We start from the raw sequence: 25,881 nt of genomic DNA, 5'->3' as shown, positions 1-25,881 counted from the left end.
TTATGGTAGTAGCTATTGTGTAATTTGTGGAAAATCTTCACTGGTTACACTGATCATGGTTGGATGAAAACTGGGATTTTTATATTAGTGTTACAGGAGGACATAGTGAAAATACTGTGGGTAACTGAAACTTTTTGCACCTGTTTTTGTTTTGATGAGCACTTTTTTCCCTGATGTTGCTTCTTGAAATGACCACAGGATGGTGCTATATCCTAAAGATATGAAGATCCTTTTGAAAAAATGGGAGGGGTTGGTAAATGAAAATAAATTCTACTGCCTGCTAATAATAAGTATCAAAATGTTTGTGTATGATTATTTTTGACCTCTATATAAAAATGTGTTACTGATGAGATTGCATCAGTATTTAAGAACTGAAATAGTCATATCCAGTGTCATGTCTAAAAACCCCACATGTATATTTTGTGTGCAAGCCAAAAAGCACACTGAGTAGTTGGTGAATTGAATCACAAGCTTTTAAATAAATTGCGGAAGTATCACTAATTTCATAAAAGGTCCGATTTAATTCCATTAATTTCATTAATCCCCTCTGCAGCTTTATCTTCACCTCTCCCCAAAATACCACTTGAGTTTTTCTCTCTGATGTTAATGTAGGAAGTCAAGACCAGCTGTGAATCTGAGTCATGAGAGGAGCACTGCTGTGGGCTGTCCACCTCATGAATCTGGTTCATGAGGGATAACCACCATGGACTTGCTTGATGTGGATATCTGAAATGGGTTCAGGTGAATCTGATTGCAGAATTTGGGCATTGGTTGATCTATAGAAAGTAAAATTGTTGATATACAACAGATACTTGCATTTTGAGTAAAGTAAGGAGATCATCTTAGTAACGGAAAAGAAAAAAAAAACGTTAGAAAGCTTTAATTTTAAAATGTAAAGCACAATGATGCTGACATTGATAAAGCAGTAAAAGTTTCAGTAACAAAATAGTTATGCAAAAGCATTAAGATGCACAGCTTTTGTAATCTTTTTAATGAGGCTTTTTTTTTTTTTAATAAAGTTTGATCTGGAGATCCAGAACCTTTGAGCTATTGGCAACATTTTCTGGCAGGTACAGGATTTTTGAGAAGTACTAAGAGAAGTTGGAAGCTTTTGTTTGTTTGTTCGTGGAGTTTTTTTGTTTGTTTTTTAAATATGAGGTTCAGGTTGATGATATTTATATCTTGGAGTGAGCATATGTGTTTCTGTGCCTGGTGCTTGGCTGAAATTGCCATCAGGCATGCTAGGCTTGGTGGTCCGCTATGAGATAAACTGGAGCAACTTGTCTACTTTTACAGACAACTCTCTTTTCCTAATGCCTGTGGTCAGCTTCAGTTTGGTTTTCATGTTTGAAAATCCCTGTTCTTAGTCCACTGAGCCAACCAATAGCTATTTTTTTAAAAAATTGTCAGTTAATTATCTGTGTCCTCTTGCCATTTTTGTGGCAAATTTTTCTTTCCTTTAGGTCCTAATCTGGAGTCTGCTGTCTTTTTATTGAAATGGTTTTCTCTAGTCTGTAGCCTAATAATGCACGTCATGGTGATGTGGCTGTGTTAATCTTACAAAATAAACAACAAACCAACCCCCCCAAAAAATGCAAACAACAAAAGGGGCGGGGGGGGGGAGGAAATGTGTGACAGTAGTTAAATAGTTAAATAGTTTTCTTGTATTTGAGGGGTGGTTTAGATGGGAGTTTATTAAAAAGCTGATGTATTAATTAAAAAAACATGAATTACCACAACCCAGTAGCTTAATCATCTTTTCTCTTGCTGTCTGAGAAGGAAGCAAATAGAATTATTTTTCATTAATTTTTTGATTCATAGTCTAAAAATGAGAGTATTCCAGTCAAGTATGTCATCTTTGTGTATGCAGGTGGCTAACTTAAACACATATTTGAAGAATACAAATATTAAAACATCTTTATATTAAAACATTGTGTTCACTCTGGAGTCAGTCTCTGAACTTGCCTGGCTTATTCTTCAACAAAAGTAAATTCTGGTAAGCACAAGGATACCAACCTTTGAAAGTCCTGTCAGGATGAACTGCCATCCTATCTACAACCTACCGTGTCCTTTTCCAAGTAGCTGTATGGTTTTTGTTCCAGTTGAAGCTTTCTGTCAAAGCTTTAAAAACACGCGAAGTGTTTTCAACTATGTATCTCCTGTCTGTATTTAAGAGTGGAACTCAGCTGGTAGCTGCAGAATTGGCGTGCAGTGAAGATGGGGTGTTCCTTGAGCTACCCTGACCTGGGCAGCACACTCGGCTTGGCACTGCAGAATGCTGCCACCAAAAAAGCCCATAATTGGAGGACCACTGGTAAAAACATCTGCGTCACCCCAGTATAGTAGCTTTGAACTGAAAGAACCCAATCTTACAATTTGATGCTTTTCTTCCTTTCTGACATTTCACCTCTTCAAATTTTTCTTCTCTTCCTTACCTCAGATATTTGAGCAATCTGTGGGACAGAAGATGACACTGAGCTTGCAGGCACTTTGCACTGCCTGCCGCAGAGCAGTGCAAGATGTGGCTCCATGCTAGATAAATGGGGAGACTTGGCCAGTTAATCTCGCGTGATGAGAGATCATTTTTAGTTGTTTGCTTTGTTGGATTTTTCAGGATGGCAAATAACAATCTTCTTGGCAGTCAGTAGCTGAAACTGCTTTGTAGCTTTACTTCAAAAGATACGTATCGTCTGCTTGTCAAACTGGTGTCTTAAGTGCAATGTGTATTGGTACCAACGTGGGTTTTTCATAATTTTGTAGTTTCGTGTTGCTTAGAATACCAGTAGATGGGGAGAAAACCACTTAACAGCAGGATAGATTTCTGTTAGAAAATGTTAACTTAAAAAGGGGTAAAATACATAGTAAGAATTAACCTCTCATCAAAAATATTGGGAATTTCTAAATGCATTTCACTTTGGCAAATTGTTTTAATATTGTTTTGTAATACATTAGGATAGACAAGGAAAACTACCACAGTAATTGAACTTCTTTAAATTAGAGACTTTGGGATATTTTATTTGACAGAGAAAAGTTTAGGATGTGACCAGACATGGTCATCTTGAGATTTTTGGGAATTCAAAAAAATCTCCACAGTTCAGAAATTCTTCTCTTTGGTTTACTCTAATCATAAATTTATATTATATTCAACAATGACAGCAGCCCAATGAGCTTGCCTCTTTGCTGTTAGTTGTACTTGCTTGCTTGGTTTTAAACAATTTACTAAATACTGAACTCTGGGCTGAATTCACAGTGTTCTTCAGGGTTAACTTTAGAAATAAACTGCATTTTCACTAATATTTTTTTTATATTGTTAACATTTTCCTAATGTCTAAATGTAGATGTAATTCATCTTAACAATGTTATATTACTATTAATTTTTTGCAGTGTAGCTGAAATACAACAGAGGCCCAGAACCAAAGAGACCGGCCTGTTTCTAAGATCCTTGCCTACAAATACCAGCATAGGGCGCATCTTACTGGGTTTGATCGATCTCTTGTAATGTTCATGTTGTGCGCAGACTGAAACATTGAATTGGAGTTGCAGAAGTTTACAAGACAGTCTGTGACTGCCTGTGGACCACAGAGAACTAAAAGGTAAAATTGTCCTGTCGTCTTGGTTTTAAGCTACTATTCACAAAATATGAGAGTTGATATTTACAATCCTTCCTAAAATCTTCTTCTTGTCAGTGGTAGGGGTATTTGCCATGGAAGGATACTCTTTTTGCCAGGGGAAAGGAGAAATTATTTGTGTTATAAGTGAAGAAAGTCCCACAAAACGTTTTTTTTCTGATTAGGTGCAATTCTCACAGTGGAAGGATTTGGGAATGTGTGTGCTGATAGATCTGGAGTCCAAACCATTAGCTTATCACTTCAAAGAAATTCCCATTGCTGCTTATAAGCAACTAATCAAAAGCCAAACACTTCCAGAAAAGAAGCATGAAGACAAATCTAGAGTAGTGCTATGTTTAAACACATGCAGGAGGATTGAATACATCACAGATGAAGCAATAGTGAATTGATCCATTGCATCTATGGAAAAGATATCAATAAAACAAGATGTCACTATTCAAGTTTTAAATATTAGGAATCCACCCATTGTTGTCCCAGGTGGACTCCGTTTCACTACAGAGCCCTGCAGCAATTCAAAACATACTTTCTCCCCCTTCCCCATTTCTGCCATAGCAAAAGTAGTCATGGTGTTTCCATTTGGTGTTTTCCTCTGACTACTTGAGAGAGTTCTTTTGTACCCCCGGCTAAAGGAGAGTTGTCCTAATGCTGGTCCTGAACTAAACTCCACAGAGATGACAAACAGGTAGACACCTTTATGCGGTGCTTTAAAGTAGCCATGTTCAGGGAAATAGCTGTTTCCATAATTGAAGTAAGTTTCATTAAACCTCAGAGTTTTTTCTTTATCCTTTCCTTCTGAGAATCCTACATGGAATGCCACCAATGAGTCTGAAAAAGAAAGAGGAACAGGATTTTAGCAGTGAGCACTCTTCTTTCCCCAGGATCATCGATGTGGGAGACAGAGTGAAGCCCTATCAGGCCTGATTTCTATATTCTCTTTTGCAGAGCTAACTGCTTGAAATGGGTATGTGCCTGGATTTAGAATGGTTCCCTGGAAATATCTGAACCACTACTCTTGGAAAAGTATAAGGCTGAGACCAACCAGGAAAAAAAAAAAAGCAGCACTTTTTTGCTGTCCTAAAAATAAATTAATTTGAAATACATTCTCTGCTTTTTCAGTCTTAACTACAGTTTTGCAGCACAGATGCCTAAAGGGGCTGCTTTTTCCTCCATAACAAGGGCTACAATCATAAAAGCCAATGCTAAAGCTGTGGTGGTTGTAATTACGACGTGCTTATGGCCAAATGTTTATGGGGAAAGGGAGCTGGCCAGTCACAGTTAAGTTTAAGCTGAAAACTTGTCTCTGAAGCTTAGCTGTAAATGAGAGAGTGTGCTCTCTGATCAATCCTCCCTGTTCCACTTCTGCAAATTATGGCAGTTCATTTAATGTATCTGCCCACGTTAGGAAGGATTTGGTCCTTTGAGTGTGCTCCTTCTAGGCTCAAATAACAGAGGAAAAAGAAGCAAGACCCCAGCAAGCCTACCACTCCCCATCAGCTTCAAAAGAGCAAACTGCTACTATGTGAACATCTACAAACAAAATTTGTGTTCTAAACATCTAAAGTTGAATTAGTTCAAGGCCAATTTTCCAGCAGCTATAATGGGTGTAGTTTAGTTGGCCTCGAGCAAAATGCAGCAGTGTATCAACTTGGTTCCCACTCAAACTGTTTATTTTGATGAAGGAGGGGAAGTAAATAATGTCAGAATTCCTCCAGCACCCCACGAGATATTGGACAAGTCTCACAACTAATATACTGCGTTTGTAGAACTTATAGCAGGGCCCAGAAAGAACCTACACCTGCACATGAGCAAGTAAAAGAACCCACCTTTTTCCAAAAGTTCTGTCTGCACTGTATTTCTTCCACTTATCATTTGCATATTTTCTCTGTGCTTCTCAGGCTTTTTCTTGTCTCTTTGCTTGTCTTGACCTTTCTGTTGCCTTCTCACTTTTCTGGTCAGCATTGACTGAATCTTTGTAACATCCAGACTAATATTTGAGGCAACTAATTCTTCATTGCTTCCAAATAGCTTTTTAAAAATCAGCAGATGTTCCTCCAGCTTCCGTTTGATGGTTGCTAAATCTCCTGAGAGAATTTCCACAGAAATGTTGAGTGGCTCAATTACATTTGCTATTGTATGATTGCAGCAGAGATTCATGTCACTTCTGGATTCATGCCTCTTGACTGCCAGGCTCAGGTGTTTAATATCATTCTTCAGAGTCATGATATCGTTATAAGCCGAGCTATCCAAGGACTCATCTTTGGCAGCCTCATAGTTAGGTTCCATATGTTCTACGATGCTGCGTTGACTGCTAGCTTCGTCTAGAGTAGAGGGTGTTTGCGTTTCTTCTTTGGGATGCTTAGGAGATGTACGAACATCATGGTTATTCTGTTGACCTCTCTCCAAGAGATGAAATCTCTTTACAAGAGATTCTAATGTCACATTTTGTTCTTGGAGCTTATCTGAGATATGTCTGAGAGATTCTTGCAGCTGAAATACTGATGATATGAGGATACTAGGATCTTCTTCAAACAAGACTTCCATAAATTCTTCTCCCAGTAAAGCCTCCAGTGCTGCTTCATGCCGCATGGCATCTTCCAAAAGAGAACCAAAAGAACTGTTGAGATACTTGATGTGTCGATGAATTTCTTCATCTTTCTTCTTCAAGAAGCCTATGTCTTCTGAAAAAGCCATAACTTGTGACTGAAGTTGTCTGTTTTCTTCTTGACGGAGATTAAGGGATTGATGGATAGATGGAAAAGCTGAGGAGAGCTCTTCAATTTCATTCCTCAAGAGATCTTTGAAAACTGACTCTAAGTGCTTCATATCCTTTAAGTTTGATTGAGTGCCTTCAAGGGAATAAGTGATATTCTTTAAATCTTCCTCCGGTACATCAGTGTCAGAAGATATTCTTTGGCAATTACATTCCTCCATGTACCTCAACAGATCTGAATAGTTCTCCCGAAGATTTGAGAGAGTGTAGTTGAGCTCTGATATCTGCCTTTCCACTGCTGCTTTGTTTTCTTCCATCATAAGTGATTTCTCCATTAAAGTTACTGTAAGGTCTTCTGGCCTGTACTTAGAAATATTCTTTTTTAACTCCTTAAACCACCTCTCTAAAACTGCAATATTCTGAAAGGCGACATCTGACTCCATGTAAAGTTCTTTAAGCTGCTTTGCATGCCCTGCCAGAATGTCATTTATTTGTCTGATGGTTAACTGGATATTTTCATCTTTGGGACCATGATGTGAGGAGAGTTCTGTTAAATTTTTTTTCAAAGTCTCAAATTTATTTTCAAGATTCCTTTGCTCTTGTTTCATGTTTGCAGTGCTGTTGGTTCAAAGCTAAGAAATGGGGACTGCTGTATCTTATGAAACTTCTTGAGCTTTGTGTCGGTATCTGCTTTGATCATGGTGAGATTATAGTGAATACTAGCCTGCTGCATTTTCAGTTGGGTCTCTATATCTCTCTTCACCTGATCAACTTTCACTATGTTTTCTTGGACTTTTGATTCAACTTAGTTCCCAGATCCTGGAATTCCTTCTTGGGCACAGTGCTCTCTTGGAATCTTTTCTATGCTTTTCTTGTTGGCTTCCACATCATGGGACAGGTTTCTTACCATGTTCGAGAGGTTCTGTAAGCTTCTGTTGAAGCTTGCCACATTGGGTTAAAATGTTCCTTAGAAAATTCTCCACATGGGGAAACAAAACTGCTGCAGAAGCCTTTCCTGGAGATCTGTTACACAGTTTTTTAAAAATTAATTTCATTAAATTTAATTCTGCTTTTGGAACACATCTTAATCTGGCCAGGGTAAAACTCAAGTATGTATTTTTCTATAGTAAATGCCATTTACTCCTCAAAATCTGACCACATGATAAATTTTGATAATTGCAAAAATAGCCTAATTTTACATCAACATTACTGTGAAGCAACATTGTGTCTTTGAGTCTGCAGGACAATAACTTAGATACATGTATGACTGCTCTGTTTAAATCATAAAATACTGCATTTGAAACCCCTGGACAAGCAGTTTTATAAGTGGCCGTAACTGCCCATTTTTCACAACAGTTCTAGCTGGTGGGGTCCTGCTTATTTGACTAGCTCGTAATTTTCTCTTTCTGATGGTTTCTACAGTGCCCCTTCTACTTCACAAAGTCATACAAGATCTTAACAACTGAATATTCCAGGCCAGGACTTGAAAAATCTGTGAACTATCTGTTTCAGGTGTGAATCATATTAAGGCTTGATTTCTAACTTTAATGTTCAAACTTGAGTGCCTTGATGTTCACTGAGCACAGTAGTCTGTATCATTAGGAAATGTTTGGCTCACATTAGTAGATGCAATTTAGTAGCTCTTTTTTTTCCCCTACTCCTATATACAGCAGAATAATGTTCCAGAGAAGGGTTAAAAGTTACAATTTTTTAAAATACTGATATTCCACACATTGGAGTATATAGGATGAGTATGAAAAACACAAAACAAACCTATACTCTGCATCCCCATAGAAGAGAAAAAGTCATAGAAGTATAATAGTAAGCTAATAAATTTCAAGTATGAGCAACCTCTTTATTCTGTGGTTAAGGCATATTCTGAAATTCCAGAAAAGTACAAAGGAATCTGCCTTTCATCTCATTTCCCATTTCAAGTTATTCTTGAATGTGGTTCATTCATTTGTATTGGAATTGCATCCATTGTTGCTCTCCTTAGAAACAACCAGCAGACCAAGGAATATCAGGGTATTTTTGTTTTCAGTTTTTCTTTCTAATCTGCGTGGTTTTGCAGGACCTATTGGCAGGCTGATAATTCTGCATCAGACCTCTCACCTGAATTGCTCTGGTTCACTTCTAACACCATGCTTGTACCGTTGTTTTCAAATATTCTCTGTAAGTCACCTAGGTTGCTGACTGCTTGATGAATATCACTTTGAAGATCATCCAGTAATGCCTCATGATTTTGAATGACTTCCAACATTTCTCTTGAATCCACAGATGTTGACACTAATCACGAGATTAAAAAAACAAAGTAATGCAACGGAGTGCAGCAACCAGGCGACAGGTATTCCTATAAGACCTCTGACAACACCTGTGTACTTTGTGCTCTGAAAATTTTTCACTGACATATAGGAGGGTTGTTGACTTATAGCACCTAAACTCACAGTTTCTTTTTGCAAAGATTTTTTTCAACAGTGAGGAAAACCTGATATATTTAAAAAACAACAGAAGAACTTCTTCCATGCTAGCCATGATGACAGTAAAATGCTCTTAATTTAAAAATCTCTCCATACCATAAAAATGTTCTGGAAACAATAACTCCTTTCAGGCCAGTTGACTGAAAGGATAGCAAGCTTTAACACCCAGAATAAAAGGGCAGGATGATAGGGCAATTGAGGCGTTTCACTAAGGAATCAGAAGCGTAGGGTGTAGCTGACCCTCACTGAGGGGCCCAGTAACCGATGGGATGCTAAATATATAGCTGCTTATTTGAGCTGTAGATTTCGAAGCGTACACTGACAGTTGCAGAAACTGGTATATCCCAGCTGTGCCATCCTGGGGACCTCTTATCCTCTAGGGTTACCTTTGATGTTTCAATCTGTATGTTTTATTAACTTAAGTCTTGTAAAGCAACTGCTTATTCTTTCAGTGCTGAGAGCATAATGTAATGAAGACTCTCTTTCAGGACTGCAATAGTACCCTAAGCCAATTGCTAGAAGGTACTTAATAGCACTGCAAGCCACGCTGTTTCCCAGAGGGTATGGAAAGGTCCTTCTTGGTTACTTAGATTGGTAGGATAGAGTGCCCGAGATATGCATCTATGGTACCTCATAAGAATAATAATCTCAAAGCTACTGGGTAGCTGCCCTGAAATAGTATTTTGAATAGATTGCTTTTCTGGTAAGGATTCCAAGCATGGTGTACTTTCCTGTGAATCCGCTTAGCAGAGCAAGGGGTTAAACATCCATGCCGTTGAAGGGTTTAACGCTCTCTACCAGCTGGTGTTCTCACTAGGTATCGCTGAAGAGCAGCCAGCGTTCAACTTTGAAACTTTTGGACACTTTGTCTAGCACATTCATGTAGTGTTATAGCAAATGCCAATAAACATAGTTGTGTAAAAGCTTTCCCAAATAATGCTTTCACTAACGATATTGTCCATAGCTCATCATGTTAAAATTGCAGCTAAAAAATGTATCTTTTCTTCTGATCTGTGACTGAGGGGTAAAAGAATGGCAAGCAAAATAACTTCAAGCACGTACTGTGGTTTGAGAACTCCTCTTCTTCCTGTCCTTCAGTTTGATTTCCTGGCACCAGAATAAAATTGGGATCTGCAATTGAGATGTAATACATCTGTGAAAATATTTTAGATGCAGAAACTACTACAGTTTAGCTAGGCACCGCAGGGCAATTTCATGTGCAGTATAACTGATGAGACAGGCTTCTGTATTGCAGGTTTCATAGGGCAAGAACATAATCTCTGGAGAATTTACTTTGCTTACGGTACTGCACTAGCACACAACATTGCATACATGATAATCCTATGCACTAGGGGTGGTTTTTTTTTTAATTCATGCTGAGTTATTGCTCCTAAAAAATGAGTCTATTGCAAATGTGTCCTTTTTTTTTTCGAGGGAGTCCTATCAAAAGATTTGCAAATTCCTCTTCCTTGTTCCACAGTTCCCTGAACTTTCTGGTGGCACCAACTACAGTGAGTGATGCTGTACAAATGAGATAAAGATGGAGCAGCTGGTTTTGGTCAATGAGTGTAACAAAGGACAGACTAAACTAGAAGCACTGTATTTGATACTGGTAATATCCTTCCAACATTATAAATGAAGGTCAGGCTGGAGCATCACCTTAGAAATCTGAAGAAAAGCTAAACCTGCAGAGATAAAAGCAGGAACTGCCATTTTATCCCTGGAGTCTGTTTGGGTAGGTGAGTTACACAAAGATTGTGTGAAAATTTTCACTTAAGTGGTTGATGGTTTTGTTATGGTTGCCTTAATTACTGGGGGGAATTAGCTTTTATCCATTTAAATTCTCCTACTTTTGGAGAAAAAAAAAAAATTTTTTTTGCTAAATCCTACCAATGCCATGAAGCACTCCAGTTTTTAAACCACACTGTCCCTCTTCTCTTTTACTTAGCACCTGCAGGCATCATTTTGCAGCAGCGCAAGGAGTTATAGTAGTTTATTGTATGCAAAGGCTATTGCTAGAGCTTCCATGGAAGTAACAGCCTGGGCTCTGTTCCTGTGTGGTAAGGACTGCTCCCCCCTCTAGGAGCCAGAATCTGTGGCTGGGGTAAGCAGAGAGGAGGCAGCAATGCAGGCTGCAGCGAGAATGCTGCCTACCTTGTTTCAGATTGGGTGTGTTATGATTTCCCTAGGCAGGTGACTTCAAACTCTAAACTGACCCTAGGGGCATTTCACATACTGGTGTTGCTTTCTGATGTCACCAGTGTCTACCTGGAATTAGGCATTCCTAGATGGACTTGTGCATCTGACAGGCCTCCCCACTGGCTAATTAATACCTTTCTCCGTGTGTAAAGATTACAAAGGTGCTGCTAACAGAAGAATAAGTAGCTAATGCTATTAGTCACTAATTGCAGCTATTTGCAACTACTTCTTCTTTCAAGGTACCAGTGATTTGGGGCATAGCAGACCAAAGAAAATAAGGCATCAATTCTCAAAAAACCAAAAAAAAACCCAGACAACAAAAAAAAAAGGCAAACTTATTTCTTGCCGCGATGACTGGCATTTAGCCAGTAGTTTTCCCGCTTGTTGTCTAACTTTCCTTACCATGCTGTTCACAGTCCTTGCCAATAAATCCAGGGCAGCATTTCCACTGCAAAGACTTCAAAACCTTCTGCTTCACTTGATAGACTGGCTTCAGAGCTGTTCTGTACCTGGGGAGTAAGGGGCTGGGCATTAGATTGCAAGTTATTGTCAGCTGGCATCACTTGGGGTAAACTCACTGACTTTAGCAGCAGCCTGGTGCCAAGCATGTTCTAAATGACTAATGCAGAACACAGCTAAGAAATTTGTCATAAACTGTGTCACTGCTGCTTCGTAAACATTTAGGCAGTCATCAGCAATTTTTTTCCCTATAGAAGATTGCTTTTCAGGAGTACCTTCTGTGGCAGGAGGTGTGTGCATGTTCTTACATGCAGAAAGAATATAACTACTTTTCAGTGGGCAGGGCTTCAGTGGTCTGCCTCATGCTTTATTGTTCTTCCACAGAGATTTTTTTTCCAGACACGTTGGCACTGATCTGACACAAGTCGGAGAAAAGTCACAGATGGCAAATTTATGTAACTATCAGAAACGCAACTGTAATATTTATTGTAATAGAGTCCTTTGCAATCAAGTTTGGACTGTGCTTGAACTTCTGTAATATTCTGATGAGTTGTAAAGAAAGCTTTTAAACAAATATTCTGAAATGTCACAGGTACCAAGGAAGATACAAATTTGTTAAAAACTCCACTAGAAATAGTCATGAAACTTTTTTTGGTTCAGAGAAAGAGAAATTAATTGTATTAACAAATAACAAAAACATTTTTTGCAATTAAGTAACTACACAGATGTCAAAACATGCGGGTGAGTAGTAAATATTATTTCACTTGAAAAGTGTGTTGTGAGTGAATGTCTCCCAACTTTAAAAACGTATCAGTCCTGGTACCTTAAGGTACACAATTGGCTGTCACCAGTACTCTTTGGCAGCCAGTCCTGCTGAAGGAAGCATAAGCCCTTGGGCAATTGCACATCTCTAAGTCCTGCCATGTAAGTGGTGTTCACTGATGTCCATGGACAGAGATTTTTTTTAAGTTACGTGTGTGTGTGATGACATCATGGAAAGGGTATGGTCCTGTTTTTTTCTGAATAAACATATGGCAGGATTTGAAATAGCGCTTAATCACCTCGTAGTCCTGTACTTGATGGCTTGGAAAGGCAGTTGTTCTCCCTGGTGACTTAAATGCCTGATCACCTTAGGTACATACATCAGACCCTTACACCACTTTGATATTAAACTGACTTGATGCTTTAATTCTTTTTAAAAATGTGTCATTAAATACATTTGGAAATATCATTTAGATACTTCAAAGAAAATCCTGTTTTCTTCAGTGGTTTTGTTTAGGATACTTACATGATCTTCTGGCAGTCTGGTGCTCCATTTAGACAGGGCTGTTGGGAGTTGACAATGTACTTCTCCTTCATGCAGGCTTCTATGTATGTCACCAGCCGGGACTGCGTGAAGGAACACCAGTTCCTAGTGGAAGACAGACATGGGAAAGGGATTTGAAGTAGGTCTTTTTTCAGTCTCTGCTTGTAACAGTGCCAAGGAAGAGTAAAAAGCGGAAGGGACTGGTTTTTTGTTGTTTTGGGTTTTTTTCCCTCAGGTGGATGATAAGGAAAGTGGAAAATGTTTGCTAGCTTCTCCCTCCACTCCCAGTTCATTTGTTTTCATTTGGGCTGTTTATCTGAGTTTGTTACAAAAGGGTTGATTGTCTGAACTTTGATGCGTTGGTTCCATTTCCAGTCCTTTCATTTAGCAGGAGAAATTTCCAGCTCACGATAACCTGCAGGTTAATGTCACTTTAAATGTCAAATTGCCTTTCTTGGCATGTTGCCATTTCAGATGCCTAATGACTGACTCATCAGGTTGAGGCAGACTGCTTCTGAAAACTTAATCCAAAATAAACTCCGTTAATTATCAGTATCTTCCTAAGTATTCCTTCTTTAAGATAATATAGTAACTGATTGGATTTTATTAATTAGACTAGCTTTGAAATAATTCCTCCCATCTCTTGCAGGAAAATAATATCGGAAAAATGAGGGGGTTTTTCTTGGATTTTAGTTTTATGCTTCTAGCAAGGACAAGTGAGTTTTACTTAGTCTGGTAAATTTTTCAAGTCCAAATTACACAGGCATCTATTAATCCCAGAGTGTAGGTGAGCCTCTTCCTTTTCAAGAATTTAACGTCAAGACGTGGAAGTGTTAGTTGAAGTTTGGTTAAAATCCAAGATCAGAAATGACAGGAAGTGAGGAGTAATAAATATAATGGAAAATGACAAAAAATATTATTAGCATCTGATTAATTAGTAATTGCAATTATCGTTCATAAACTATGCATGTATTCAACGCATTATTTCAGATAGTGTGTTTACAGAAGTTCACCAGTTAAACACAAAGTAGAAAAGGGATGTCACAGCTTTGTTTGTACAAAGAAGCTATATGGCTCCCTGTGCTCTCACTGTTTAACTCTGGCTACAAAACCTTCAGAGGATGTCAGTGAACCAGCAATTGCATTTTACAGATAACTTGTCCCAAAGACAGTTTGGCTACACGTCCTGCCTATTGTAGGAGAGCACCTACGATGGTTGTTTCTAAAACTGCGCGCACGCAGGGCATTTAGGAATCTGCAACATACCACTTAACAACATACTGATGTTAAAACGTGCTAGTCCTCTTCCTTAGGGAAAAGGTGAGGCTGAGTAGTGGGGAGAGGCATTAAATATATATATACCACCCTTATTGTGATAGCTAATTCACCTTAACTTTCCAGAGTGTCTCTGTAGACAGGTCCAAGCAGGCTGCCAGGTTAACACAGCTAACCTGACTGGTTCCTGTCCTGGGAAATGGAAGTGGGGATTGGATTTAGTTCTCCTTTTCAAATGAAGATGCAGTTTTTGAGGGATAAGGGGCTCAGAGCAGCACACAAACTCTGGCAGGTCAGCCTCCATGGTTTAGGCTCTGAAATGGTGACCTTCCACAGCCCATGCCACCAGGGCATCAGGCGGGCTGCAAAGGGCTCCATCTTTCCCCAGGGACCCATGAAATCCAGCTCTTCCCTTTGCAGCAGAACCTGCAGCTCCTCCAAACATCCCTTGATGCTCGCTGGGTTGGGGCTATTAACTATTCTGAACCAAAACGCTGAACTCCACAGTTTAAATCACAGTCTTGCTTTCCAGAAGGGAAGATTGGCATGAAATCAGTTGCAAAAAGGGTTTGAGGCCTTCGTCACTCCCTCATGGTAAAGCACCTGCAGAGGAAACAGCTCTCTAATTATCATGAAATTAGCTGTCCTGGTTGAAGACCACTTGCATCTCAAAAACTGAGCCACCTTGTTATGTTAGATGTCCATGTAACAGGTGTATTACTGATGGCAAGACCTGGTCATGATGGTATTATTTTTTTTAACATTGTTCTTCCTGATACAGCCACTGGCAATTCACTGTTGGAAAGTTGGAATGCCCAAGAGTAAATCTGATGAGTGAGCATGTGCTATTCACATGATTTGGGATTTTCCCCTCTCTGTCTGGCATCTCTAGGGATCTGCTGTTCTACCTCCCAGTATGAGGTAGTACAGCTGTTACTATGAGACTTAGAGCTTGCCGGTGTCAATATATGCAGTGTATCTGCTTAAACGAAACCTGGAAGAAAATTAGAAATCATGTTATATGCTATTGTGCGTGCTATTGAATTCCTTTAAGAAGTCAACAGTAGTTTCTCAGAACAAAAGTTATATCAGACCTTATGCAGTACTGATTGTGTCAGACGGGATTTTTTGAGAGATCGGGTGGCTCTTGTATTCCATGAGTGTGTCAGAGCTTGTGTTATGGAGCAGAGCATTGTGTGTGGGAGAGCTGTATCTGATAAAAAATAGCTGAACTTTAGGTAGTGTATTTTTAAATGGGAACACAGGAACCAAATCTCTGATAATCAGCATATATGGAAAAAGTTTGCCCCTCTGAGTGAGTTGCAGAAACAATGGGGAACTGAGTCCCTCACAAAAGCAGAAGCTGTGGCCACAGCGGCTGGGCGGCCAGGAGAAGGGGAGGAAAGGGCAGACAGCCTGGGCTAGCTGGGAACACTTTGCCAGGCTTGCTGGGACGTAGACAACCTTTTTTGCTCCCGTGTCTCTTAAGGAAAATGTGATGGTGATTTCAGCAAACACCTACGCAAGCAAAATTCTTCATCTCTTAGAAGCAGGGACAGGAATCTGGCAAAGCCAGTGGCACTGGGAAAGCTGAGCAGGAAAGCAGGCTGCTGCAGCCTTTATGGTGATTTTAAGCCAAAACAGCTGTTTTGGCAAGCTGTAGTTTTAAGGCCTTTGCAAGTGACTGAGTGAATTTTTGTGCCTATTATCAATGGGAGCCTTGTTTCCTAAGGGACTGAACCAGAAGACAAGTCCTCTAGTTTTTATTAAATCATTACTCTTGAAGAGTCAAGCGCTCTGCTTGTGTCACCAGGCGGTTCAGTTAAAGCCAGCAGACCAACACAACATGCTCTGGTGTGTGCGTGTGTCCCCCAGGCTTTTAAGACTGCCTCGCTTTTCAGTGGTCGGTGTAAGCTGAATAACTCTGAAACAGAGACCCGATCTGTGCTTGTATCTAGGCTTTCTTATATGCCTGGCAAGCCATAGCTGGGAGTGGCTTTCTCCCATCAACTCCTCTCTGCTTTTTTTCTGGGGAAATAAAGTGACCCGGTGCTGCTGGAGCTCGCTGGCATCATTGCTAGGTGCAGTATTTTGGGTCTGCCCGCGGGTTGCCTGCCAGATCCAGGCAGGAGTCTGCATTCAGTGTGGAAACCTCCTTTTAAAACAGGATTCTTTTGGCTTTCGTGTTTTGTTCTTTCCAAATAAGAACAATCCACACCCCATGAGTCATCGTCTGGGCTGATTTGTTTTTCCCACCATACACAGCCCCTAAGCAAGTCCTTTGAGACACGTAAGCCATACAAATCTAAACCAAATGTTTACGTGCATGAACACGTGTGTGAGCAAGAATTTGGCATCGTATGACTGAGTACTTTTGCTATATTGCACATGTAAATGCGCACACACATTTAATAGAAAATACAAGGATTCTCTTTCAAAACCTGTAAATGTGCTCGAGGTACGTGGTGGGCTTACTTCCAGTTTCCAACTTGCAGAAAGGGGTTATGTTGTATCAGAAATTGAATCAATGGTTGATCCCAACTTGATGCTTACTTTGGACAGTTACTAGCATTATGTAGAGTGAATAGCACGGGGAAAAAGGGGATTTGACAGATTCTCAATAAAAACCTCTTTTAGTAGTGGTCACATTTCTTTGTGTGTTTTTCTTCAGTGTCTGCTCCCTAGTTTTCCCTCACTTGATCAGAAAAGCTTATTTATGGAGGTGAAGGGCTACATCATATCATGTTTTGGTTTTAATCAGGGAAAAAAATTACTGGTTTTGAGTTCTATTAAGCTTACCAAAATTTATTCTTTCATCAAATAAGTAAGGCAGGCCTATTTTTCCCAACAGTAATGAGCTGCAATATAGACACATGTGCCCAAAGGTGAGATTTTTATTGCAGTATTTTTTTGCACATCTTGTCAAATGCTTCCTTTAAGGAAACTTTTCTTTCTATTACTAAAAATAGTCCTTAACTGTATTAATCTTGAGGGAAAATATGTCATTCTTTAATATTAAAGTGAAACAATGTAAAGACTAAAGAAAGGCTTGATCTAAAGTTCAGTGAGGTGAGCAGGAGTTCTTGTGCTGACACCAGTGGGGTCTGAATGAGGCTGTGAAGTTTCAAAGAGCTGCTCTTTCACAAATAGCACTTTCTTTATTCAGCTGGTTTCTGGAACACAGCAGCTTTGTGTTCTGCTTTTGCTGTTTTCCCCTCTTTCTAATTATGTTGCTTCATTCACTGAATATATAACCAACTTAACACCCTCTGCTTTTATTCTCTTTAATACAGTTTCCTTTTGATTCAAGCTTCTGCTGCCAAGGAGAGAGAGAGGAGTAGAAAGAAGTTGCTCATGTGAGGAGAGCAGAAGAGCTTTCTTTCCAGTCTGGTGAATGGTAAAATTTATCATAATACTGTGAGTTAGAGCAACATTGAGGGAACCCTAGCAAATTCAGGGCTACAGATGTTTCATTTGTTCAGTTGTTTTTTCTTGTTTTACATTCCAAGCAAATTAATCCTGTTTTTTAAACCAGGAAAAAAGTATCTGGATAATTTTCTTTGCTACACTAGGTGTTTGTGGTTTTTTGTTTTTTGTTTTCCCTAGGCTGTATTCCGATGTCCTTATTGAATATCTGTCCACTCTTGCCTTATTTTGAGACAAGTGTACTTTTCTGTCTGAGCTTAAATACCTTTGATGACAAAGCATTCTGTATTTAAATAAGATTCAGCAAATTTAGGTTAGCTCAAGCTCCTTTTATTTGAACCTTTAGGGTCTTTAAAATAAAAGCTGATCTTAAATATGTTGGATGATATTTCTGCTTTTACTGAAACAGCAAAACGCAGGCAGTTCTATCTCTGACTCTAGGATTTGGCTGGGCCACCTTACATCATAGCAAACAAAACCCAGAGAACCAGGAGATAAAGCGAGATGGCTGGTCTGCAGTAATTATCACTCTGCTCAGATGAATATGGAGTAGTCTCTTTTTTCATATACTGCTACACCGACAGTTGCAGCATGGTAGTGAGTGTGTGCAGTGCCCCCCAGCTCAGGTAGGTACTTACATACTGTATTTTTCTTAATTGTGTGTTCTCATGATTGGCACTGTAATGCATAATTTTAGACACTTCCTAGGTCAGTGGAGTTTTTGCCTGAACAATAGCCTCAGGACTTCAGGCTGTTGTTTTTCCCTAAGTTTTGTTATTCCTTGGGCTGTACTAATATAACTCAGTTGTCCTTCACATCAGTTTCCTCAGGTTTCTATTCTCAAGGAAGCAAGTTTCTATAATTACTTTTGAAAACTCCTGTCCAGTCATTCCTGTACCTACTACTGACAGCGCAAAACTTTTCAGGTCCATAACGCTTTCCTTTTCTATACAGTACAAAAGGTACCAGATAAGCAAATATTGCTGCTGAAATGTGCTATAAGATGGCAGTAGAGGACTATGTTCTTCTCATTTAAACAAGCGATTTTCCATTGATTTGTACAGATTGACTCCTGATTTATACTAGTTGAAGCAGAAAAAAATGGGGCTTTAGCTGCGGAATAATCTATGTTCTGTTTTTCCCTCAGCACAAAATTCTCATTGACAAGAAAAAGCAGCCTCAATAAAACAGAGGTAAAATACCATATTTTAATTAATCTAAACTAGGACTATGCACATGAGTTTTAAGACAGATGTATCTTTTTATTTCTTATGGAGTGCAGATGATGTTCAGCTGTTGAAAAGGGTGCTGGCTCTCCAAGGGAACATGGTGTGCCACTGGGTTTTTAATTAGCAGACAGCAAGTGATGGCTGGTGGTCTGTCAATGAATCCTCCAGCTCTTCCTGAGCAGCCAGCAGCCCTGTATTACAATCAGAGAGCAGAAACTGGTATTTCACAGTCTTTCCCTCAGGATGGGTAGAGCTCCCTCTCAGACAGTGTCTGGGATCTTCCTGTGGCCCATCCCACCAACCGCCCTGGTTTTCCTCTGGGATTTAAGGTAGACTGATTGATGTCTGGTTTACTTTAGTGAGCTGGGCTGCAAAGACTGGCAGTGGTAGTTTCAAACATATGGATTTCCACAGGGTGCTGGAACTCTTCCAGAGCCCTGAGTAATGGTGGTTGAATGCCATTTTTATTCCAACAGTAGTGCCAGCTAGTCTGTTATCAGTTGGGACTTGTCCTGCAGAATGTCCTAAAAACTTACTGCAGTGAAGGTTTTCTGAGCAAATCTGGTCCTGAATGTGGAGCCTCACTGGGAGCAGGAGCTCAAGAGAAGGCAGATTCAGCTGGGAGCTGATTTTGAGCCAAATCCAACTGTCGTACAAGATACTTCAGAGAAACAAATGCAAGAGGTTTTTCCTCTTCACAAAGCTTCCACAGCCATTACCTCACTTATGTTATCCTCCCCACAATGGAAGCTCTACAGCCTGTTCAGAGGGCAGCTTACACTTGGATTTCATCTTTTGATTCCTGTAGACTAAAGTTCACCCCTAGTGTAGCATGCTCGCTCCTTTCTCAGATCTTGTCTTGAAGCAGGGATTGCAGCCAGTGGCCACCTACTAGCACACCTGCGCTGATGTCAGCGGGTCAAAGATGCGCGGGAAGACAAGCTTCCCAGACAGCGTGCACTCATGGTGCAGACAACGTACACCAAGGTTTGCCCTGATTGTGTTTTGGGCACAAGTGTAATTTTGTCCAGAGTTGGCCACCGATCACTCATTCGAGTGGTATTGACCCTCACAAGTAGGAAGATGTTGGATCCACGTGGTAATAGTGCTGATGGGGGTTCTGTGGCTATGCTGAAAGAAGAGATCCCTTACTATCTGCTGAAAGAATTAATTGCTGCAGCTTGGACTAATGAGCTGTGAAATAAAACAATTCTTTGGGCACAGAGGGTTCCATAACTCCTGTATCGCATGCAAAGAAGCTGTGTCATTTGCATCAAACAAGCTAATGGACATCCATTCCACCAGCAGCTGTGCAGCTCAACAAGAGCCAAATATCGGAGAATTTCCTGAAGTCCTGAAACGAGCCAAGTGCCTAACTTTTATAGGAAACTATTGCTTCTGTTAATGAACTTGGCACTGCAAAAGCTATTGTTGAGCACTCAATGGCCATTCCACTAGTTTGCAGGATGTAAGGGGCTGAAGATGACATTTAGCTGCATTTCATCCAAACCTGTTTTATTTTAAGCACATGTTCTATGCCCCTTTGTTGGGGCATAAGTATCTCATAAGCTTCCTAAGAAAGTCCCTGTCTAGTTTTGAAGAAATAGATGAGTGTGAAACTGGTCTTAATTAAATCAATGGATTGTTTCCTGTAAAAGCAGACAAAAAAAATAAGCTATTCAGATTAAGCATTGTTCTTACTTTCCCTAGAATAAGACTGATTTGGGTTTTCTCTGCTTGTCTACACTTTGGAGGATAGTTGTTCTGTATTTTGACACCCTGGGTAATCACAAAAAGGCCCGCTGCTTTGTGGCTGTCTTGGTGCTGAATTAGAGGAAGAGGTGTGTGTTCCAGTGAGATGACACACCTGGTTAACATCAGGAAGCTTTCCTCTAATCAAGGGTGACTTCACAGAATCATGTATGCAAACCTCAAAATATGTTAATGCAGTTAAGGATTTACTTATGCTGAAGATTTCTGCCTTTCCTATTTATAGTTCAGGTGGTGGGGGTTGGGGATTTTTATGGTTTTGGTTTTTTTCAGACATTGTAACTGTAAGAAAAATCCCACTAGATGACAGGCTGAGTGTGTGTTTGTGGATTAAAGAGAAAGAACTAAACTACCTACCCAACTGGACGGCAAATCCAAAACAGGGGCTACTTGGCAACAGTTACACTTTTGGAAAGACAGAGAAATTCTGAGACTGTCATCGTCAGGGAAACCAGCTTTAGTTGCTCTGCTCCTTCCCATTTCATCACCACAGTCCATCTTTCCCTTACGGGCTGAGCCATCCATTTGGGGACCACCTCTGTCAGTGTGGTTACTGAGGGGGAAAGTTAAAAATAACTTCTGCTTTTTCCTAAGATTATTTTTAACCTGGAAATCTTAGGGGATCTGGTTTACGGTGTTACTTGACAGGCAGGTCAGGCCAACTCAGGGTACAGGCAGCTTTGGGCTTTGCCATCAGAGCTAATGTGTGGTGGGATTGCACCTTTTAGATGCTTCATTTATTTTTTTTTTTTTATTTTTTTTTTTAGTGAAATATGAACACTATGTGCATGAAATCTTGAGGTATCAGCCTGACTGTTCTTGGTGTTGTGGGCACATGGATTAGATTAAAGCCAGCTGTCTGCAATTCTGCTCAGTGCTGAGAAAAGATAGGAACCTTGCTTGGGCTACAGTGCTCCACTAATGGTGCTTCAGTGTGTTGCTTGATTTGAGAAATAATCTATTTGTAGGGAGAAAAAACAAGGCTTTCTGAGTGTAATTACTGCAGAGATCTTTCCATGGATCTCTGATCAACAGAGGTAAGTTCATGGCAAGGGTATAGAGAAGATAGTGCGTTCTTCCGAGGGCCAGGAAATCTTTCGTTTCAAAGGCTTGGGTCACCATGCTCCTGGCCCCCATACAGCCATGTGAGGAAGGAGATCTGTGTCCAGTTCTCTCTGCCCGGGTCTGAATTGTACAGCCTAAGGGAGGGCACGCAGCTGTATACTTATGTGGCCCTCTCCTTCAGCTCCCCTGGGCTCAGCTCAGCACCATGCCTTGCTCAGGCATGTGTCATTGCCAAGTATTTGATGGAAGTGGCTCTAAAGAAAGAAAAATCTCCCAGGTGTCTTTCAGTTTAAGCTATCAGGTGTGTCATCCACATAGCAATTGTCAGGATAAAAACAGTGGTCTATTATCTCATTGACTTATTTATTATTCCTTTCAATATGGCTTGATCAGGCAGCAGTTGAATTGGTTACACCTAGTGGTAAGTATTAGAGTACAGGACAAACTAATGCAAAGTTAATGCAAGCTCTTATTTGTTATTTACTGGGTCACTTTTAGATCTTCCATGTATCTGGTCATGTCCTGGGCAGTTTTTCAAGCCTGGTTTTAGCTGCTTGTATCCACATATCAGAAAGCCACCAGTAATGACAGAGCATTCCTATGAACATCTGTATTAGGCATCTGTTTTATATGGGAAATGAAGAGTGAAAATGTATTTATGAACTATTTTGGGTATTATGCATTGAGTATTTATGAAATCCAGAATCTGTTTTTACTGTTCTTACTCCATCTCACATTGCTAAAGCAAATGCTAATAAAGTCCAGCAATTTCACAGTACAGATTTCTTCATATACTTGTGCTTTCATTTCCTTATTTCATTCTGCTGAAAGTTTGGGTACACATGGGTCCATTTACCTCAGCCATAGAATAAAATACCTAAAGTCAAATGAATCAGCTCATGTAAGGCATAGCTGCTGGGGAGGAAAAAAAAAAAAAAAAAAAGGTGGTTTCCTTTGGAAAATTGGCCCTTTTTTTTGATGGTTTTGATTTTGTAAGTAACATGTACAAATACTTGTCCACTTTGAACATGCAGAGCTTCTCCTGCTCACTCAGATATAAGCAAGAACTGAGATACTGAACTGAGATTACCTAGTTCTTTCTCTAAAGAAGAGTTGAAACAAGATGATTATTATCCACACGTTTGTCTTTTAAAAACATCACCTAAAGGCCCATGACTTCTTACTGATTTTCTTATTTTAAAACTCTTACTGGAATAATCTTGTTGTTAGAAGAGGAATTCATTAGTAAAGTAACATATCCAAGCACTTGACTAGGATCTAATGAGTCATTTCACCTTTACATGTTGAAACAGAAACCAGAGGATTCTGACCAATTACCTTGGACATATTAGTTATGATGGTCTCAAGTATTCAAATAACTGCAATAAGAAAAATAATACTATAAATTTGTAAAAAAACCTAAGAATATTTTGTAACAACCACTATTCCTAATACATAGGGAAAAATAGCAAGAGGATGGAAAGAAACCACATCAGTTTTGTTAGAAAATGATGAAAGTCAAAACTTTGTCTCAGAGACAAAGTTACCATAGACTCTGTTTGTTTCCTAGTTCTGAAAATAAAGTGTTTTCTTATTTCAAAAGCAAACTAGAAATGGGAGATAGTTTTGGTAGAAAATTAATCTCCACCACCCCAGGCTTCTTTATGGCATGTCTTTATCTCCCTATATCTCTTAACTCCTGATTAACTCCTGATGCTTTTCTTCTTGCTCCTCCCTTTAGAGATATAAGCCCAGTTCCTCAATGTTTTTTTTCCAGGGCATGTGTCACACATGTAGGGAGGAAGTACCAGATTCATGACAACTTGTTGTCTGTGCGTAGCAGGGTACTTGAGCTGTAAGCACCTGGCATGCGCTTGAGGACTTCAGGCTCTGAAGGTACATTGCTTCAACCATTTGCAATGACTTTTAGAATTTGGAGTGCAGGTACAAGGGGAGCCATGCTGTCCATTCTTATTCATACTGTCTCCCCTTGGCATAATTCCTCTCAAAGTCTCAAATTTCTTTCATAAGACGTACCAGCTTTCTGTCCGTGTGTGCACTATAAATGTGATAGCTGTAGCAAAAGAACAAATACCTTAAAGTTACTGCCAGGCTAGATTTTGATTCCCTGTAGTCATCAGCATAGCTTTATAATTGGGAAGAATGTTATGATTTGACTCATTATGCAACTATCTCCATAAAAGGAGGAAGTATTTCTCGGGAGGAAATGAGGATGAGTAATAGCTGGTGCTGAGCTGAATTACACAAGCTGGTGCTGAACAAAGTTACATAGCAAAGAAAGAAATCCCTATTAGGACAGTGTATGACAGCATCTTGCTGACCTATACATGCACCTTTCTACACTGTTGGATTTTCATAGTACTTACAGTTTTCAGAATGCTTTTGGCATTTTAATGAGCAATCAAATGATTACCACCTTGCAATATGACGTGAAAGCCCAGAGTACCACTTAGGCTTTGTTTTCCTTCCTCTGCCACTGTCTGAAATGCATTAACCAGGAGTTGGTGAATTAACAGTGCATGTCATTATCGAACACTACACATCAGAAAACTGGAAGTCAACATTTACAGGCTTTAGAAAATGACTTAAGGTTAATGGTAGGAGGTAGAGATTTGTGGGAAGATGTGGTGTGAAGGACAATAGGGTTTTAATACACACACCATGCTATATGCAGAAGGGACACCTTAATTTTACATGTAGATGAGATTAGAAACAAGATGGCATACTTTAGTTTGCATGAAAGGGAAGCATGGCATGAGCAAGGTTTTATAGTCTCTTTCCATCTCCCTTTCTTCTTTTCCTCAAGAGTATTTGAAGGGAAAAATACCAGGGCATCCTAAAGCACTGAGCTGTGAACAGCACTCACTGTGCTGCTGTTTCTGCTCTCCCAAACAAGGCTCTGCAGTACCCATCCATCAGGGCTTTAAAAGATTCATTCCCTGTCCTGCTTGGTTTTCATCTATTTTAAGCATTTAGAGACCTACTTACATGCCCTGTAAAACTTACAAAAATCACAGTGTTTGGAAATCCTTCTAGTGAAGTACATGCCTTTTCCACTCAGGGTGGCTACTCTTCTGCTACAGGTTACCATGAGAAGCATTTTGCTGTCATGAAAACCTTTTGGGGGACTGAATTTCTAGTAATTTTCATGCTTATTTATTATTCCTTTGTTATATTTACTCCTCACTATTTTTATTTTGCTAACATCCTGTCATTCTCTTTCCCCTTCCATTCCCAAGGCCCAAGTCTGCAGGCTGGCACATTCCAATGGTGGGCAAAGGTTGCCACAGTCAGCAAAAGGAATCTGCATTGGTTTGTGATGAGAAAAAGTCGGTAAATGAATTTCATCTAGTTCTGCTTTGCCAGAAATAGTGTTTTGTTTTATGGTGCTACAGCAGAACTGGAAGGCTGCACATCTGCCAGGTATCTCCAAACCTCTAACCCCGTTCTGCCGTATCAGACTAGGACAAAGAACCGATCCCATCTGTGGTTTCATCCCCCGCAAGCAATTCAGCTTTTTGTTTCTGCAGTGAAAACATTTCACACACACACACCCCCATTTGCATATAGATTGATCCCTAAAGTCTAATATACTTTAATAAGAAACTTCTAATGAAAATGGTCCTTTATCAACAGGATATAAAGGTATCAGACAGGATTGCCCTGTCGTTATGTGTAAGACAGATACATTGGGGTACTTACCCGTTTCGGGACTCTGGGCTTGCAGCTTCAAAATCCTCTCTCTCCCCCTGATGTGAGGAGATCACACGTGAAGGGTAATCTTGAGTATCCTCCCTGAGCCCTTCTGCCTCCCAGTAACCTTCTTCCTCGTGTGACAGAGGAGTCCTCTGGGGATATGCAGCGGTCTCATAAATTTGTGGCTTTGAGCTGTGCACTGACCCATCACGATGCCCATGATGGTCTGAGTGTCTGACCAGCTCTGCCAATCCTACTGTATTACAGATGAGCAAAAGCTTCACTAGCATCGTGGGTTTTTTCCCACCCAGTTACACCTGTCTCTTGTTCTCTTCTCTGAAGCTTAGCCTGGATTAGTTCAGGAATGCCCCGGCAATATTCTTTAACTGGAAAGTTGGAAGAAGGAAGGGGGGAAAAAAAAAAAAAAAGATTTGTAACAAAGAGCGGAAAAAGCTTTCGACCCTCCCAGCTACTGTGGAAACGTCCGTGGCTATTGAACAATGTGAGTCTGGTTCCTGTGTGGGGCTCAAACGTCTCTGACAGAGGGGGGGGGGAAAGGTGGTAGGAATATAGCTTATTCAAGGAACTTCTGAGTTTGGCTGCCTTCTAAACTTATCTG

General features: G+C 39.9%; 1 protein-coding gene across 1 annotated transcript; it reads right to left on the bottom strand.

Annotated features, from left to right (window-relative positions):
- Window positions 1-852: 852 nt before the first annotated feature.
- MMRN2 (multimerin 2) lies at window positions 853-25,881 on the bottom strand. Its single transcript, XM_010302426.2, is given in 12 exon segments — window positions 853-4,454; window positions 5,453-6,965; window positions 6,968-7,143; window positions 7,146-7,197; window positions 7,199-7,295; window positions 7,297-7,336; window positions 7,339-7,362; window positions 8,452-8,625; window positions 9,879-9,947; window positions 11,418-11,524; window positions 12,763-12,885; window positions 25,269-25,881. Coding segments are annotated over 12 exon segments (3,048 nt in total). The 5' UTR covers window positions 25,553-25,881; the 3' UTR covers window positions 853-4,065.

Source organism: Balearica regulorum, chromosome 7 (assembly GCF_011004875.1).
Source record: "Balearica regulorum gibbericeps isolate bBalReg1 chromosome 7, bBalReg1.pri, whole genome shotgun sequence".
In the NCBI taxonomy this organism is placed as follows: domain Eukaryota; kingdom Metazoa; phylum Chordata; class Aves; order Gruiformes; family Gruidae; genus Balearica; species Balearica regulorum.
Note: the sequence above shows the minus strand (reverse complement) of the source record. Positions and strands in the feature narration are given on the sequence as shown.